Genomic DNA, 18,767 nt, shown 5'->3' with positions numbered 1-18,767 from the left:
CCCATGGCATACTGCTACAAATGCCCTGGCTCAGCCCTTTCAGTGTATTTTTGGTGGTGTAATTTAGAATTACAGGTGTGCAGTAAATCAGTTATTTTAAACAAACCTTAAAATGTTCTTGCTTAGAGCTCCCCTGTACAGGTTAAATTACTTTTCTGTTTAATTAAATTACTAACTGTTGGATTGTGGGTAAAGGGATTCATAAGAGAAAGGTCATCTTTTTTATGGCAATGCTTTTATTCATTCAGTATGTGAAGTCTAAAACAATAACTGTTTACATACATATGACTCCTTAAGAAATGTTTTTATCCTTTTTATTATGAGGTTTTCAAAATGGATTTTTATTTATGTCTTGGTATACCAAAAATAAGCTTAAGTGGTTATTTGAAGTTTTACTTACTAGAAATCTGTTGTAAGTAACTTTTAAAGATTTTGAGGACTCGTTACTGCACAGGGGAAAAGAATTGTTGATAGAGGCACTTATACCCTAAAAGCATTCATCTCAAGGTAATATCTAGCATGGAGAAAGCAGAGATTTGGGCTGTGACAATCCAGACACTCTTTATCAGCCTGCATTGTTAGAGTGCATCCCTGAGGAGATCATCCTGTTTCAGAAAACTAGTGGACTGAGAACTAGAATTGTTTGTCCTCATTTTTAAATTAATTAATTAGTATAAAGGAGGGAGAGAGAGAAAGACATCCATTATTCTACCCGTTCATGCATTCATTGGCTAATTCTTTTTTAAATTATTTTTTAAAAAGAGATGGGGAAGGGAGGAGAACCAGGGAGAGAAAACATCTATGTGAGAGAGGAACCTCTATCCATTGCCCTGGTACATGCTCTCACAGGGACCGAACCCACAACTGGGAATCAAACTGGCAGTCAGGGCTCATCAGTTGATTGTTGTATGTGCCCTGGCAGGGGAGCAAGCCTGCGATTTCGGCATATCTGGATGACACTCAACTGCACTACCTGTCCAGGGCTCTATTTGTCCTCAGCTTAGAGATCTGAGTAATGTTATGTCATTGAAACACTGTTTAATTGCCACTTTTCAGCCTTAAGGTGGTAACTCTGAGATGGTAGGACAGGACAGGAGCTTTTCTAAGGCTAATAATTAACTTTTTTTAATTAACAAAATTTTCTTTAATCCTCACCTAAGGAGATTGGAGGAGAGAGAAACACTGATTGGTTGCCTTCTGTACACACCCCAACCCAGAATTAAACTGGCAACTTTTTGGTGTACATGATGATGCTCCAACCTACTTAGCCACCTAGCCAGGGTCTAATTATTAATCATACCCTCGGGCACCATTCCCTAATTCCCCATCTTTCTCCTCCTTGAACACCAAGTGTATTTTATAGTCTTTGTCTTTAATTTTATCATTTAACAGTGTTCACATATGTGAACTGGTCACTTTTTCTCTGGCTTTTTCAAAACCCTAGATGGGATCACAAAGCTTGTTTGGTGGCACTGTCATGAAATTACATTGCTGGGGTTTTTTTTTTTTTTAATCCTTACCTGAGGACATTTTTTTTTTTTAATTGCTTTTAGAAGGGGGGGGGGTGGGGGGGGGGGGGTGGAGAGGGGGGGGGGGTGGGGGGGGGGGGAGAGGGAGGGGGGGGGGGGGGGGGGAGAGAGAGAGAGAGAGGGAGAGAGAGGGAGAGAGGGGGAGAGAGAGGGAGAGCGAGCGCGTGCGCGCGCCAATTAGTTTCCTCCCATGTGTGCCAGGACCAAGGATTGAACCCACATCCTAGGTATGTGCTTTGACCGGGAATCGAAGCCACAGCCTTCAGTTTACAGGATTACGCTCCAACCAACTGAGCCACACCAGCCAGGGCTCAACATTGCTGATTTTTACAGAGAAAATTATATATTCAGAGCTTTGTTGTGTTCTGAGTCAGCTTGCTTTTTAGCTCACACCATAATATTAGTTAGAGACATAAATTAAAGAGCTTCATAACCTTTAAAATCGAATGCCCTCTTTCCTGGAGCTTTCCCCTTCCCGTTCTCAGTGTCCCAGTGGGACAAGGGAAAGGTTTCTGTTCTTCCTTTTGTTTTGACTGTGCACAGTAATTTTTATGGAGATACTGCATGGAAAAAAGCGGCAGCTTCGAAGACTGAATTTTTACTGAGTTGAGAAAATTTAAGAGGCAGTATAATACGAAATTTGGAGATTACCAAACCAATTTTGAGTGACTTAACAGTCTTATACAGCTACCTGATTTTCATCACTTGACAGCTATTGGATACACATCTTAAAATTTTTGTCCATAAGGATTGGGCAAAAAAGTAAGAGTTCTATGAGCAGAAGGTAATCTTGGGTATTTTAAACTTAAATCGTATTGTGCTACATTCCTGGAAAGTCCTGTGTGGATGAAGAAAGCTTGGTGTGGGGCTGCTTGTCTTTTGGCCTAGCCCGGGAGCCCGCAGCACTGAGGCAGGATGAGCTTTCAGCTGCAGCTAGTAAGCATGAAGCACATTGTGGGGAAGAAAGGGAGGTCAGTGATGTAGTTTACTTTCAGTCCATCCCAAGTTTAGCAGCAGTTAGTTTTTCTTGTGTAAGCAGAGATTTCTTTAAGCATGTAAGCCTTCTGTCTATATTTAATGCATCACTTTAGGGCAGGTAAATTTCAAATTCCTGCTGGTTGAAGAAAACCAAGGCCCAGAGAGCATGTATAGTGCAGTAGAAGGCCTCCGGTGGCTCTTGGAGATAATCTTCATGGTGGGTCTATGGAGCAGAACTTATTTTCAATTTCAGAAAAATCCCTATCCAGTCTATTTGGCTCCTTCAGGTTTTCCTTTGTTGGAAATCCAGCCTGCATTTTTGAAAGGCCTGTTAACTTGGGTTAAAAACCTCAACAGTGCAGCCTCCCTGGCTTCCTTGGTGGCTGGCCTTTGGTCTAGTGCTCTTCTGTCACTTGAGTCAGGCCATAGATTAAGTAATCACTGTGTGGAATAATTATTTTGCCATGTATGTGTTAAAGAAACAAGCCATAATATAAACAAGTTATATATAAAAACAAATTATACATAATTTGTTTTTGTATAGCTGGTTTGAAAGCTGGTTTAATATGATTACACATATTAAACCAGCTTTCCAAATTTAAATATGCATTTATTCTATGCACCTCATTTACAGTGGCTACGTTACTATGAGGTGAGAACACTTGATAACATGCCCTGCTTTTGTGCCAGCCCCTCCCCTACCCCTTTACATTATAGACCTTTTCACATGTGAATTCTCTTCAGTGACTTGGGCCTCTCTACTCTTTTTTTTTTTTTTTTTGTCCATTTCAGACGTGAGAAGTGAATGAGAACACAGAAACAAATACTCTTTGTGGTAAAAATATATGCAGAAGTGTTAAATCAGAGTAGCTCCAAGGACTGCCCAGATTTTCGGCGGGGGGCGGGGTTGCTTATCTGCTTAACCTCCTGGTGCCTTTTATTGAGGATATGTATATATATTCTCAAGAAAATACATATTTTAAAAATATATATTTTTAAAATTTATGTATAAAACTTTTGTGTTGCTTTAAAATTTTTTCCCTTGAGGCAATATTTTTAATAATCCACCTAAATATTGCTTAAAAATTATTTCTTAGAGCATTTTAAAATAAAGTTAGGCGATAACATTTGTCATTATTAGGTTTTTCAAGGTAAAAGTTTAGTTTTTTTCCTTGTAGACATTTCGGTGTTTAAGCTGCAACAGAATTTGTCTCAGCAAACTCCTCTTGGGATTCCATCCATGTTCAGGGGGAGAGAGAAGCAACAGAAATTTTCATTCATACCTGAGAATGCCATTTCTGTGACACTTGCTACTGCCAGTTTGTGAAAATGCATCTTAGTCCTCACTGTGCTCTGCTCTGGTTGGTTGGTTCATTTAAACTTTATTTCATTGAGTATGACCAGATTGATAATTTTGTCTTTAAAGTTTTGTTGATAGTTATACTGACAACTAAACAGGTCTTGCTTTATTTAATATTTAGAACTAAAAGAGAAGTACTCTTTTATAGGGTTTCTCATTATTTTTCTATAGGGAAGTATGAATCATCAGTTGTTACAGATCCTGTGACATGCCTTTGCTCACATCTCTCAATGGATGAGGTCTCCCAGGGTGGAGGTCAGGATTTAGGAGGAGCATGGTTACTACTGATGATCCTTGGGAATAGCAAGCACTACCCATGCTAGAGCCACAGTGACTGCCTCACTTATGGCCAACCTGAGCGGAGGGAGGGTTAGTTTAATGTAAATGTTGTTTTTACTAAACTATACCATTTGAGGGGAAAGAAGAGGGAACATTTTAAGCAAATTTTTGTTTCAGGGGATTGAAGGTTGGATGTGTGCCACTACTAGAATGTTAAATGTGAAAAGTCCTGATTTCTAAACCTGGCTTCTATTAAAATGGTTATGACTATGGAAAAAAAATTATGTGGGACTTGCTTGGTTTCTAGGTTGCAGTGCTATCTTTTTGATAAAGTATCTTTATGGGCACAATCTAGAAACTGTCCAAATGCAATAGCATTTGAATTTTAACAATAGTACAGCTGTCCTTGAGTTAGATACTGTGGTTCTTTTATTTATTAAGGTTATTAGGCGGTAGTCACAGGTCATAGGAAATAAACTTGGGTTCTCTCTTCACTGGCTTGATATACTTGGCATTTTTATTCGAGTGGAGACAAGGGCTGTTGGTCCTCAAATGGCTGCTGTTGTTGAAGTAAATGGCTCTTAACATGGCTTCAGGAAAGGCCACAACTTTTTGGAATTGCTTTATTTCTGTATGGGTAAATAAAGCCCATTTGTATGTCTGTCCCTTGTCTATGGTTATTTTTCAGTTTACCCTCAGGAGTGCGTAGTCTGTGTTAAATTTACCAGTTCCTGTTTCCTTTCTTCATCACTCTAATGATTCTCCTTCCTGTTGTGTATAAAGTGCTGGTTTGGTTCACATTTCAGGAAAGGGCAAGGAGTGCAAGGCTGTAGACTTAAACTTTGAACACTTGGCCTTTTTGCTTTCAGCTGACATGTAAATATATTACTAATAAATATGCCTTTCAAATTGTTAATTTTATTTATTTAAAAGGAATTTTATTTTACATTTAAATATCTTCTTGCAGTATTAATTTTAAAATTCTATTTTATTTTATTTTTAAAGATTTTAATTTTTTATTTTTAGTGAGAGGGGAAGGGAGAAAGAAAGGGAGGGGAAGGGAGAAAGAAAGGGAGGCTGTGTGGTTGCTTCTCACGTGCCCTGTATCAGGCAACCTGGCAACCCAGGCATGTGCCCTGACTGGGAATCGAACCAGTGACACTTTGGTTAGCAGGCTGGTGCTCAGTCCACTAAGTCGTGCCAGCCAGGGCTAAAAATACTATAATTTTAATATCCTTAGAACAAAAGAGTTAAAATAGGCAGGACTTGTTGAGCCTATCCATTAAGGAAGGTTATTTTTACCCTTGTACTGCTAAATCAAACTGAATTAGAGAAGACTTTACCACCACAAATAATCCTTTAAAATAAGAAGGGTATTTCTGAGAACAAAAGCTCTTTCTTGGCTTAGCAGATGCTGCATAGAGATTGTTTTCTCCAAGTTAAGGTTTTAAATTTGTTGTCTGTTTGCCGTCTTCAAATTCATCAGCCATTTTAATGGTTGACTTGATGGGCACCTACCCGGTCATGGTGGTCATGAATTGGCAGTCCACACCTTGAGGAAAATCTGCAGACTCTTTTGAAATGCTTTGTTTTTCCCCCTTTGTGGAGATTAGAATCAAGTGAGTCTGTTTAATTGTTTAGATGCAAACTGAGTTCTAAATTTGCATTTATCTGTGTCTTTTAATGGAGACTTTGAGAAAGCAGCAGGAATAATAAGCCTGGCTTAATTCACTGCAGAGAATCCAGATGCTGTTTTGGTTTTGTGATTGGATATTCAAACATCACTACTTCTGACAGTTGTCAGGCCCAGTGCTGTGTGCAGGACCAGCTACAGAATTTGTGGGGTATAGTGCAAAATGAAAATGGGGGCCCCTTGTTTAAAAATTAGGAATTTCAAGACCACAACAGCAGCATTAAACAAAGCACGTGGCCCTCCTGAGTGCAGGGCCCTGTGCTATTATACAGGTTGCCCACCCATGTAGCCCACAACACTGTGTGTACGCCTTTGAGCATATTTATGTGCCTTGATTTAGCATTTGAGCTAAGCTTAGCGGCATTGCAATTTGGGTGCCATTTACCTGCTTTCACCAGTGAGAGGGTATGTGTAGAACTTTTCCTCCCTTCTCCCAAAGAGTGAATCATGCAGACTTCTATAGATTTGGATTGCCTTTAGTCATAAATGAGAGTCCAGACAGAAATTGATATGGAAATCGGTGGAAATGATTTGTTTGTGGTGGGGGAACATCAAGGACATATTGTTAATGAGTTTCACCTACCTTTACTGCACACCTGTAATGCCTAGTTCTGTGGTTTAGAGAATATGGAGTGTTTCTGGGCTTTCTTATAAGGCAGAGGCTCCATACAAGGTTGCTGATGATTGTTCTAAATTCCCATTGTTTTCTTGGCTTTTCTCCCTTGGTTTATGTGTCGTCTGGAAACTGATTTGTAGTTGGTGAGGTAACATACGTGGAGCTCTTAATGGACGCTGAAGGAAAGTCAAGGGTAAGTGTCTGAGAGAATTTCTTCTGTGGATTTACTACATGAAAAATGTAACTGTATGGTGGCGTGGAATCGAATGAAATCAGGAAGGCAGTGAGTGCTCATGTTACAGTAGCCATGTTTGATTTTGCCAAACATTGGAGTGGGGTGGGAAGGGATTTGCAAAAGGAGTCCCACTTTTCCAAATGGCTGGCCAAAGAGCTTTTTGGTATTCTGTTTGGATGCCCAATTTTGATTACTGGGGACCAATCGTAGCATTGTCTCTTTGTTAACAGAGGAATTGGCTGTGTGTGAATTATGCATGGAATTTTAGTGGTGGTATATTAATGTAAAACGTGTGTTCTTGTCTAGAAAATGTTATTCTTGGTTGTTTGCTGAATTTGAAAGTTGTGTGAATCAAAGATTACAAAAAGTTGCCTCTGTGCCAGTAAATTGTAAAACAAATATTTAAAACCTGAACGTTTAAAATTGGCCTAGTTTAAAGAGAAAATAAACTATTTTCTGTCGCGGAATAGAATGGCTTAGAATAATCAAAAGGATGAGCTCAATTTATGGAAGGGATGGATTTAGGAGGAGTATGATAAGGACTTGATTGAATATAGAGGGAAACAGATCTAAAGTTTGTGTGAGTTTTTGTTTTGTTTTGTTTTTGTTTGTTTGTTTGTTTTTTTTTTTTGGGAGAGAACCTGAATTTAGGTCTGTTTATTATAACTTCAGCAACTGTAGTGCAATGCTTGTAATGTGCAGGAAAAGGAGATAATGAGGAACCCAGCTTTTAGTAAGGAAGGCTAGGCAAGACACTTCTTCAGCTTCCTCTTAGAAGGGTTGATTTTTTTTTAAAAAACCCTAACTTTGTTACATACATCATTTTTATAACTGTCATTGTTACTTACTATTTTTTTCTGTTCTTTTCCCCCCTTTCCTTGCTCTTCTGATTGGTCTGTGGCCTCTTCCAAAGGGATGTGCGTAAGTATTGTCTAGTTACTTACTAGCAATTGAACCCTTAGTTACAGAACTGGTTTCACTCATTTTCTTTTGACTCTTCATAGTGTTGTTGGATTCAAGATGGAAGAGAGCATGAAAGAAGCTGCTGAAATGCTGAACAAGCCCAGTCTGAGGGGAAGACCCCTGAAAGTCAAAGAAGTAAGCTCTTGAAACACTGGATATTGTTTACAGTTGTTGAGTTGTCCTTATTTGGAGTTAGGAAAAGATAAAAATAGTTCTGGACTATGTTTTAAGGAACAGATCAACCTGTTTTTAAAGGAAGAGGGTCAGTCATAGGCTTCAGTAGTCACTCCTATAAAAAGTTTGAATTCGTGGCTAAGTGTGTTTTCTCAGAGGCCCTCAAGCTGAACCTGTGGTTTTCTATTGTTTTTAAAGGGTTCTGTACCTACAGTTTTACCCAGTTTAACTCCTGTTCTTGGCCCACCTTTTTTTTTTTTTTTTTTAATATAAAAATTCTTACTGTTACCCTATTTTTTAAAAAAGATTTTATTTATTTATTTTTAGAGACGGGGGAAGGGAAGGAGAATAAAAGGGAGAGAAACATAGATCAGCTGCCTTTTGCATGTCCCGAACTGGGGTCCCAGCCCACAACCGAGGCATGTGCCCTGACCTAACTGGGAATCAAACTGGTGAACTTTCAGTTTGGGGGACAATGCCCGACCCACTGAGCCACACCAGTCAGGGCTCTTTTTTTTTTTTAACTATCTCTTTAAAATTGAGTTTATTGTGACTAAAATGTTCATATCTAATTGAGATCAAATAACCTTTTCTCCTTTAAGGAAGAGAGAGGGGTTTCTTTGTGATTCAGTCCTTTCTGGACTTATTTTTACCTGTTTTTCTTGGAGAAAGGTCAGTATATTCAGAGGTCAAGGAGGAAAGTATTGTAGGGTTTGTTCTCGTGTGTTGAATGTGTGATACATGAAAGGGCAGGGAGTTGAATAGTGTCAATACCAGAGCTTCACAAACCTGTCCAGACTTTATACAGGAGTCAGACGCCTGAGTAACGTGAAGGATGGAGTACCTTGGTGATCTCGAACTGTTTTCAGACCTTTGGAAAAATCACTGATGGGGTTTGCAGGAATTACAAAACCCCATGGAATTAGTAAGATTCAACTATACCAAGCCTGTGAAGATCTTATTTAAATCTGGAAGTTTTATATTAAGTCAACTAATTATCTCAAAACTCCCACTACACCACACCCCCTTTTATTTTATTTTTAACTTAGTTCATTTGAGAGCTAAGTTTTACACCGTTTCTTTCTTCCTTGTTCCTATAGCTGGGATTCTTTCTGGCCTGGTGGTTTAGTTCATTTGAGTTTCTTGTTTTAGATTTTGAGAAATGCTTTCAAAACAGCCTCTCAATTTCTGAAATTTTGGGCATACTGTGCAACCATGGTTTTAGTTGTCACTGGGTCAGTAACACTTTTTTGCTCGTTTTAGGATCCTGATGGTGAACATGCCAGGAGAGCAATGCAAAAGGTGATGGCTACGACTGGTGGGATGGGTATGGGACCAGGTGGCCCAGGAATGATTAATATCCCACCCAGTATCCTAAATAATCCTAACATCCCAAATGAGATTATCCATGCATTACAGGCTGGAAGACTTGGAAGCACAGTATTTGTAGCAAATGTAAGTAAACGACACAGTGTCTGAGGTAGGGGAAAAAAAAAATCAGAACTTTATGAAATAATCTTGTCAATGTGTTAGAAAAGTAGATTTGATATTTGAGAAGAAAAACTTGAGAGGGTTATGTCATCTTCTTGATTTTTTTTTTTTTTAAATCAACATTGGAGTTGTATTTGTTTCCTAATGACCACTGCAGTCATAAGTCACAGGTGTGACTGTGGTCCCATGAGTTTGTGTTTACCATGTTTTGCTAGTATTTATAAAAGTGGCAGCTGAGTCTGCATTCTTGGTGGGTTTATTTAGGTGCAGCATAAAAAAGTTTCTGTTATACACTGACACTTCCCTCTTGTGTCTGGGATAAATGATAATGCCTTTCATTGCAAAAGAAAATATTTTTAAAAGAAAGTGGGTAGGGGACAGTGATGATAATAAACTCCAGGGAACACTTTTTTTTTAATATTCAGATACAAGCATATTATAAATGTATGTGGTGACTTAGCGTGACACCCCCCCGAGAAAAGAGACACTAAATAGCAGTTAAGGCCAGCTTTATAATCCTATTGAAAAATCCCATTGTAGTCCATATGTTTTTGGGACATGTTTTTCTAATGCTTGTTCCAACCAAAGCATGTTGCATGCATGTAATAAAAATTGTTTTTCTTAAGATGTTTACATTGCAATTTTCATTCTCCTTCTCTTGATTAGCTGGATTATAAAGTTGGCTGGAAGAAACTGAAGGAAGTTTTTAGTATGGCTGGTGTGGTGGTCCGGGCAGACATTCTTGAAGATAAAGATGGAAAAAGTCGTGGAATAGGCACTGTTACTTTTGAACAGTCCATTGAAGCTGTGCAAGCTATATGTATCCTTTTATTGGAATTTAACTCTTGGTGAATGTTTAATTGTTGTATTAGTAATACAGATTTGTCTGTGAAAGTGGTAACTTTATGTACCACTATTTCCTGAGTGACTAGAGGAATGCATTTCTGTGGAGTTTGAAAGTTCTCTGGGTGGAATTATTTAGCCTTGTGTAGATAGAAAGAAGGGCTGAGAAAGTAGGCACATTCCCATGAGTGGTCTTTTTTCTGTGATTTCTTTTTCAAGGAGTCTGGTTTGAAGGGCAGAGTCCAGATAATATGCTACTGGAGAGAAGTTTAATTATTTCATATGCGAGTCTTTGCAGGACTCTCTCTTTTTAGTGGATTGTCACCATTCTAGAAGCAGCACTTATTTGTTATCCTGTGCCATAGTGGAGAATACCACAAAGGAACACAGTCACTAAATTCAGGCAAGACATACTGAATGTTTTGTCCAGAAAACATGGTACTTGAAAAATGTTAGGTTACCTGGCCCATTGGACACATGCAGAAAACTGATGCCAGTGCTTAAGAGAATGGCTTGGTGAAAAGCATAAGGCAGTATGAATGAAGTGCTATACCTAAAGTATAAGCTGACATTTACTTCTTTTTTCCCCCTTGAGTTTTATTTTCCTTTTATGCTGACTTAAAAACCAAATACAAATACTTCAATTGTAATGAGAAATAAGAACTGCTGATAAATTCATTGTTTAGAGGGACTGGTACCAGTTGAATTGTTTTTCTCTCATTTCTCTCTTGTTATGCATGTTCTTAGAATTGTAAGAAATAGCCTTAATTGTAATACCAGCTATGTTTAATGGCCAACTGCTATTTGATAGACCAATGCACGTGAAAATGGTAAGTTAATGGGATCTCGTTCCCCATAATATGCTCAAATAAGTCTAGCAGAAACATGGGATTATTTGGAGTATGCACATAGCTATTATTTATGGATCAGTCTAAGACAGTGAGTTTCAGCCAGTGGGCCACAAGACTACTTAAAACAAGTAATACCTAACTATAATTGAATTTATTAGGGTGACACTGGTTAATAAAATTACAGATTTCAGGTGTATAATTCTATATTAAATCATCTAATATCTGATTATTTAGTCAGGGATATTGACCTCTTTTCCCATAGTTTGTCAAATTAAAAACTGACAACAGTACCCTGACCAATGTGATTCAGTTGGTCAGGCATTGCCCTGCAAAGCAAAAGGTCGCCAGTTCAGTGCCTGGGTTGTGGGGTGGGTTGGGTTCCCTGGTAGGGGTATGTATGGGGAGAAGCTACTGATCTGATTGATCTTTCTCTCCCTCTCTTTCTTCCTCCCTTCCCCTTTCTCTAAAAATAAAGGAGTAAAGTATTTTTTTTAAATGGCAACAGCTAACATAATAATAGCCAGGTGGTATGAATGAATCAAAATTATACCTATTTTTTGTCAGATTGGCAAAAAAAAAAAAAATACAGTTTTTGATGTGACACAGAATTGCAGTAATCAGTTTATATAGGTGCCATGAAATGAAAAAAGGTTGAGAAGCGCTGGTCTAAGTTTAGGGTATGGCTATGGTGAGCACATTTATGACAGCTCAGGCAGCTCTAACTTCAGATATATTTTTCTTTGCACAGTTGGCTGATTGGCATGGTCAGGAGGTCAGTTGAGTATCCTCCTTGAGCAAGTGATCAATTTCAAAAGAATAGTTATATATCTGGGTTTCCAATTTTTAGTATGTTTAGCATCTTATCTGTTGTAAACCTTATTAAGTCTTTGGTTTAGACAGCCTTTAAAGTTCTCTTGAAGTGCTTCAATATAAACATTGTCCCTATGGCTGTGCCAAAGATAACAGTTAATACAAGCATCACTGGAACATGGTGAGGGCAATGTAGTTAGCGCTCACATTCAGGAGGGAACTACAAAGGAACATTCAGTTTTTTAAAAATAGATCATTGCACCCTGGCTGGTGTGGCTCAGTGGATTAAGTGCTGGCCTGAGAACCAAAAGGGTCGCCGGTTCAATACCCAGCTGGGGCATCATGCCTGGGTTTTGGGCCAGGTTCCCTGGTGTGGGGTGTAGGAGAGGCAACCACACTTTGATAATTCTCTTCCTTTCTTTCTCCCTCCCTTGTCCTCTGCCTAAAAATAAATAAAAAGAAAGCCAATTTGCAAAAAAATAAGTGAGTAGACAGATAAATTACTTCATGTCATTTAAAGTCCAAAAGCGTGAAAAAGATAGTGTGAGAGAGTCTTGCTTTTGCTTCATACCCAGGTCCTATTTATCCCCCACAATATATACATGAGTGTGTGTATATATATATATATATATTTTTTTTTTTTTAAGATTTTATTTATTTTTAGGGAGGGAAGGGAGGGAGGGAGAGAGGGAGGGAGAGAGAGAGGGAGAGAGGGAGAGAGAGAAAGAAACATCAATGTGCGGTTGCTGGGGGTTATGGCCTGCAACCCAGGAATGTACCCTAGCTGGGAATCGAACCTGGGACACTTTGGTTCCCAGCCCGTGCTCAATCCACGCCAGCCAGGGCTACATGAGTATATATTTTAATCCTTCCCGCTTTACACAAAAGCTTCCAAGAAATTGACCACATTTCTTTTGATATTTGCATGGTATTCCATTGTGAGGGGGTATCATAGTTTTTCAAAAGGCCTTTGTTGATGCGGGTCATTTCTTTCTTTTGCTGTTGCAAATGGTCTTCTCTTTCTCTTTCAGGATGAGAGGGCCTTACCAAAGGGAGATTTTTTCCCCCCTGAGCGTCCACAACAACTTCCCCGTAAGTGACTCAATTATTATGGCTGAGATTTAGAATTTGAGTTATACTAACCAGAAAACTGCAATTACTCTTGAACTTGTGCCATGTTATTCTGTAGTACACTTGACGATTCTTTTTTCGAAGTATTTTTTATTGATTATGCTATTACAGTTTTCCCAGTTTTTTCCTTTTTATCCCCCCTCCACCCTGCCTCCCCAACCCTGTCCATGGATTGTACATATGAGTTCTTTGAGTCCTCTGTTTCCTATACCATTTTTTATCTCTCCCCCCTATCTTATGCCTACTAATTATGCTTCTTCTTCCCCTTACCTTCTTCCCCCCATTCCTCCCTTCCCCCTCCCCACTGAACTCCCTCTGTGTGATGTCTATTTCTCTGATTCTGTTCCTGTTCTGGTTGTTGGCTTAGTTTGTTTTTTTTTTTTTTCATTGTTTTTCTTTTCTTTTAGGTTCATTTGTTGATAGTTGTGAGTTTGTTGTCATTTTATTGTTCATATTTTTATTTTTCTTAGATTAGTCCCTTTAACCTTTCATATAATAAAGGGCTTGGTGATGATGAACTCCTTTAACTTGACCTTATCTGGGAAGCACTTTATCTGCACTTCCATTCTAAATGAAAACTTTGCTGGATAGAACAATCTTGGATGTAGTTCCTTGCCTTTCGTGACTTCAAATACTTCTTTCCAGCCCCTTCTTGCTTGCAGGTTTCTTTTGAGAAATCAGCTGACAGTCTTATGGGCACTCCTTTGTAGATAACTGTCTCCCTTTCTCTTGCTGCTTTTAGGATTCTTCCCTTATCTTTAATCTTGGGCAATGTAATTATGATGTGCCTTGGTGTGTTCCTTCTTGGGTCCAACTTCTTTGGGACTGAGTTTTCTGGACTACCTGGAAGTCTATTTCCTTTGCCAGATTAGGGAAGTTCTCCTTCATTATTTTTTCAAAGAAGGTTTTAATTTCTTACTTTTCCTCTTCTCCTTCTGGCACCCCTATAATTTGGATAATGGAACTTTTCCAGTTGTCCCAGAGAATCCTCATCCTCTCTTTATTTTTGGGGGGGTTTCTTATTTCTTCATTCTGATCCAGTTGGATGTTTCTTTCTTTCTCCCCCCCCACCCCCATAGGGGGAAGGAGGGGAGAAGGAGACGGAGAGGAACATCTATTTGTGGTTGCCTCTACGTGCCCCCAGCTGGGTACCTGGCCTGTGCCCTGTGCCCTGCCATGTGCCCTGACTGGGAATCGAACCAGTGACCCTTTGTTTCACAGGCCAGCACTCAGTCCACTGAGCCACGCCAGCCAGGGCGGATGTTTATTTCTTTTGTTCCAAATCATTGCTTTGAATCCTGGTTTCCTTCTTGTCACTGTTGGTTCCCTGAATATTTTGCTGTATTTCATTTTGGGTATCTTTCCTTTGTTGTTTCATTTTTTGACCAAGCTCAATCAGTTCTGTGAGCATTTTGATTACCAGGGCTTTAAATTTTTCCATCAGATACGTTGGCAATCTCCTCCTTGCTTAGTTTTCTTTCTGAGGTTTTTCTCTGTTCTTTCATTTGAGCTGTATTTGGTCTTGGAGCTGATAGGTTGTAAGGGGGCGGGGCCTTAGGTATTCACCAGGGCAAACTTCCTTGCTGCTCTGTTGCGCTGCCTGTGGGGGAGGGGCCAGAGAGGGAACAGTTTAACTGCCTTCTCCTCTCTAGTACACTTTCCAACTCTCCTGTCAGACTGGAAGTATCTTCCACCCTGGCCTCCCCAGCCATAGCCCATAGTCAGCTCTGCGTCTCAGTTTTCCCTTAAGTCAGTCCCTGTGGTGCAGCTCTGCCCAGCTCAGTAGTCAGCCACCTCACTGTGATTTTTCTGTGTCGGCCCCCGAAGTCTGCCTTACTGGTCTGGTTGTTCTGGTTGATCTTTTCTTTAATTCCTTGGTTGTCAGAGTTCCACGCAATTTGATTTTCTGGCACTTTTGGTTGTTAATTGATTTTAGATTGGTTGTTACCCTCCTTTTGGTTGTACGAGGAAGTGAAGGGTTTCTGCCTATGCCTTCATCTTGGTCTGAACTGTGTTTTCCTTGTTTTGACCTGCTTGACTGTTCTTGAGGGAAAATTTCAAAAGGGTTTTTCTTCTATAAATTTTTCTCAGGGTGAAAAATGAGCAGAGATTTACATTTTAGCAAGGATTGTTAGGATTACTTTGTGGTGAGGCAGGCTGGCTGCTCAGGATATAGAGGATATAGTTGGGCATTTTGAAAAGTGTCTTGGTGGGAATGAAGAACCCAAAACTGCAAAGGGAATTCAAGTTAGGCTGCACTTGGGTTCACAAAGATTTGTTATCACCATATGGCCTAGCAGTTCCACTCCGAAGTATATCTCTAGGAGATCTAAAAACTTCCACACAGAAACTCATACATGGATATTGATAGCAGCATGCTTTCAGCTGATGAGTGGATAAGTACAATGTGGTAAATCTACGCAATGAAACATTACTCAGCAGTAAAAAGGAATGAAGTGCTGATACATATTACAGCATGGATGAGACTTGATTCCATTTATAGGAAACATCTAGAACAGGTGAATCTGTAGGCAAAAAGTATATTAATGGTTGTCCAGGGCTGGGGAGAGGAGTTAGTGGAGAGTGACTGCTAATGGGAATGGGTTTTCTTTTTGGAGTGATGAAAATGTTTAGAATTAGATGGTGGTGGTGATTTCACAACTCGGAATATACTGAAAATCACTGAGCTGTACACTTTGAATCAGTGAACCTTATGGTATGTGAAGTGCAGCTATCAAAATTTTTATATAGGGTTATTTGCAACATCCAGGTAAAAACCTGTGTTGCAACTGGGAAGGCTAGTTAGTAGGTCTTCACAGAGATGGAAAGGGTGCACATTAATTGAAGCCCTAGGCACTCCATCTGGCAAGCCGATAGGTGAGCTGAACCTGCGCACATACCACAGTGGGAGTGAGAGCCTGTTGTAGCAGGAAGGTTGGGCAGTTATCAGTGCAGGCCAAGGTAGCATGTGGGAGAAAGATGGCAGGAAGGATTGGGGGTAGGTTGGGGTGGGACCTGCTTGTGCTGTGTTAGGGCAGACTTCCCACTAGGTAAGGCAGTGGGACTGGGCTGTTGTCAGTGCCTCCAGTCTGGAAGCAGTGTTGTTAAGGTTGGAACCCTCAGAGACTAGAACACTAGCTCTTGAGTGCCTTTGCATTTTAGGATAGAAGCATAATAGAGGTAGATGTTGAAGAGAGGTTGATTTTTTTTTTTATGATTTTATTTATTTATTTTTAGAGAGGGAAGGGAAGGAGAAAGAGAGAGAGAGAAACAGCAATGTGCGGTTGCTGGGGGCCGTGGCCTACAACCTAGGCATGTGCCCTGACTGGGAATCAAACCTGCGATGCCTGGTTCACAGCCCGTGCTCAATCCACTGAGCTATGCCAGCCAGGGCGAAGGGAGGTTGATTTTAAGGGTAGGAGATGGCTTATCTGTTGAAAGTTAACAATTGTTTGTTGAAGGACTATATTTTTTTGTCATAATCAGTGTGATCACTTGCAGTGATTATCCAGGTTCAAGGTGATAGCTCTTGTTGATGTTCAGGGGCTGGGTGCTGCTTGGCAACTTTAGCAGGCACGCACTGGGCCCCATGGAGACCATTATCTGTGGCTTTTGGTCTCTGAGCACATTTAAGAGGGTTGTCTTGAAACGTGCTTCGGGGAGTAAGTAACCTTGGTGATTTCTTGCTGCTGTTTCTGTGCAATTTAAAAAAATGGGTGTTAATCAGATTAAATACCCATACTCAGGGTTTTTTAAATTGACTTTATTGGGGTGATATTGGTTAATAAAAATTATACAGATCTCAGGTGTACAATTCTAATACATCATCTGTATATTGACTATGTGTTCACTACAAATCAAGTCTTCTCCCATCATCCTTTAACACCCACATACCCTTTTCTGTCTCCCCCCACCTCCCTTTCTAATGAACTTCTTTTTTCCATTTAAAAACCACTTGTCTGGTCTTGGTTTAGGCCTCAGACTAGAACTTTGCAAATGTCTTATAGTATCTCAGGCTTTGGTGGCTATTTTGAGGCCAGTCTGTATTTTTGGGTCCCTGTTTATGGAGCATGGAGTTGAGGGTGGGCTTCTGTAAATCCACCAGCTTCATTGTTATTAAAACCACCTGCAGCAGAGTCAGGATACATTATGCCCAGAGGCCAATTGGCTGGCTTATAACACTGATTTTTCATGGGAGAAGTATTTGGGCTACTAGGCTGGGGGGTAGAGGTGGGCATATTTGTGTGAGTTTGTAATTCTCTGTAACTTGCAAGTGAACTGATTTTCAGTTGCCCTTTTATATACATATAATAAAGTCTATAATTGCATATGAAAGTTTATGCCTTGAAAAGGAGAACTCCTAAATGTACCAGCGTTGAGTTATGAATTAGACCCTGGGTTTGGTGGTGGTGGTGGGTGGAAATGGAGTGTGGCAGCTGTGACTCTTTGCCTCTGAGGGTCATGGTTTATTCTAAGTTAGTGGAATCTACCCTTCTGACTTTCTCTTTTCCTTTCAGATGGACTTGGTGGTATTGGAATGGGGTTAGGACCAGGAGGGCAGCCTATCGATGCCAATCACTTGAACAAAGGCATTGGCATGGGAAACATAGGACCTGCAGGTGAGAATTACAGTGTTGCCTTGATTGAGGATTTGTGGGGAAGTTATTACATAGTTAAAATGATTAATTATTGGGATAATTGGACATTGAGTAATTCAAAAGGAATAAAGATTTAATTGGGACAAAATTCCTTCCTTATCTCTGATTCATTTTGATAAAGGCAGTATTTTATATTTTTTTCTAAGTTCAAGTTTTTTTCTAAAGCCATCATACCGTAGCATTTTATCCTTGCCTGACCTGAGTGGAGATAGTTAAGCCATTTGATGAAAGGAGGCAAGCCAGAGAGTTGGTCTTGCTCAAGGTCACACTATCAGTTAGTGACAGAGACTGTAGGTCTCCGACCATGGGACCACAGCACTGCTGTAGTTTATTACCCAGATTCCCTTGGGCTCAGGCCTTGGTGTTGACACAGCTTCTAGAGGTAGGGGCATTGATGGATGCAAAAAAAACATCCATCATGGGGGCTCACAGATGGTGAGGGGCTCATTGCGTGACAACATAGCTGTTTGAGGCCCCTGGACATACGATACACAGTGGTGTTCAAGAAGGTAAGAAATAACTAATGAATGAAAGCTTGGAAATTCAGAATAAACTTCAAACTTTGCTGTTTAGCATTTGCATTTACTCTGCAATGAGGCATTTATATACTATTAAATATTTTATTTTTATGACTCAAACTTAGATCTTTCTTGAAGTCCTTTGAATTGCAAGATGGGGTCCCCTCTACCCTGCTACTGTCAGTTCTGTATATTGCTTGTCTTCCTCTCAGCTTAAACTCTGAAGCTGACCCTGGTGGCCTGGGCCATCACCTCAGATGGCTCTGCTATTCTCAACCAGCACACCCTCTTGCCTAGCATCTAGGAGGAAGGCTGAGGTTAGGGGAGGAAGCCTTGGTGTTTTTTTTATAACTGCTTTTTACTAGAGAATTTTAGTTTTCAAAGGGATTTTAAATTGACTTCTTCCTAAAATAAGCTTCTAGTGAATGTTCCCTAGTCTGTCCCTGATAATTAGATTTCATGTTAAAAACTGTCTGCCTTGGTCATTTAAACTATGTAGACCCTACAGAATTTTGAGTCATAAAGTGATTATTCTGTTAAAGGCTTAAACCGTTTTCCTGGAATGTGATTGTTTGACAGTCAATATGGTAGGGCTCTACCCCTCTTTTCTTGACAATTAAAATACATTAGTAATCAGG

The 18,767-nt window shown here is 39.8% G+C and overlaps 1 protein-coding gene across 7 annotated transcripts in view; it reads left to right on the top strand.

Moving 5' to 3' along the window:
* The window catches only part of HNRNPM (heterogeneous nuclear ribonucleoprotein M), a 44,278-nt gene that overhangs the window by 10,218 nt on the left and 15,293 nt on the right, over positions 1-18,767 (top strand). For 4 of the 7 annotated variants that reach the window (XM_045850534.1, XM_045850529.1, XM_045850532.1 and 1 more), the window contains exons 3-10: positions 6,596-6,648; positions 7,604-7,611; positions 7,695-7,788; positions 9,091-9,282; positions 9,985-10,138; positions 10,942-10,991; positions 12,854-12,914; positions 17,471-17,572. In XM_045850534.1, coding sequence (XP_045706490.1) covers positions 6,596-6,648; positions 7,604-7,611; positions 7,695-7,788; positions 9,091-9,282; positions 9,985-10,138; positions 10,942-10,991; positions 12,854-12,914; positions 17,471-17,572 — 714 coding nt within the window. The remainder of the gene's footprint in view (positions 1-6,595; positions 6,649-7,603; positions 7,612-7,694; positions 7,789-9,090; positions 9,283-9,984; positions 10,139-10,941; positions 10,992-12,853; positions 12,915-17,470; positions 17,573-18,767) is intronic. The other 3 variants (XM_045850536.1, XM_045850531.1, XM_045850533.1) reach the window with 2 other exon arrangements.

The sequence above is a fragment of the Phyllostomus hastatus genome, unplaced genomic scaffold (assembly GCF_019186645.2).
Source record: "Phyllostomus hastatus isolate PE091 unplaced genomic scaffold, TTU_PhHast_1.1 phas_contig_81, whole genome shotgun sequence".
In the NCBI taxonomy this organism is placed as follows: domain Eukaryota; kingdom Metazoa; phylum Chordata; class Mammalia; order Chiroptera; family Phyllostomidae; genus Phyllostomus; species Phyllostomus hastatus.
The sequence above is the reverse complement of the archived record's forward strand: the minus strand, read 5'-3'. Positions and strand labels throughout refer to the sequence as shown.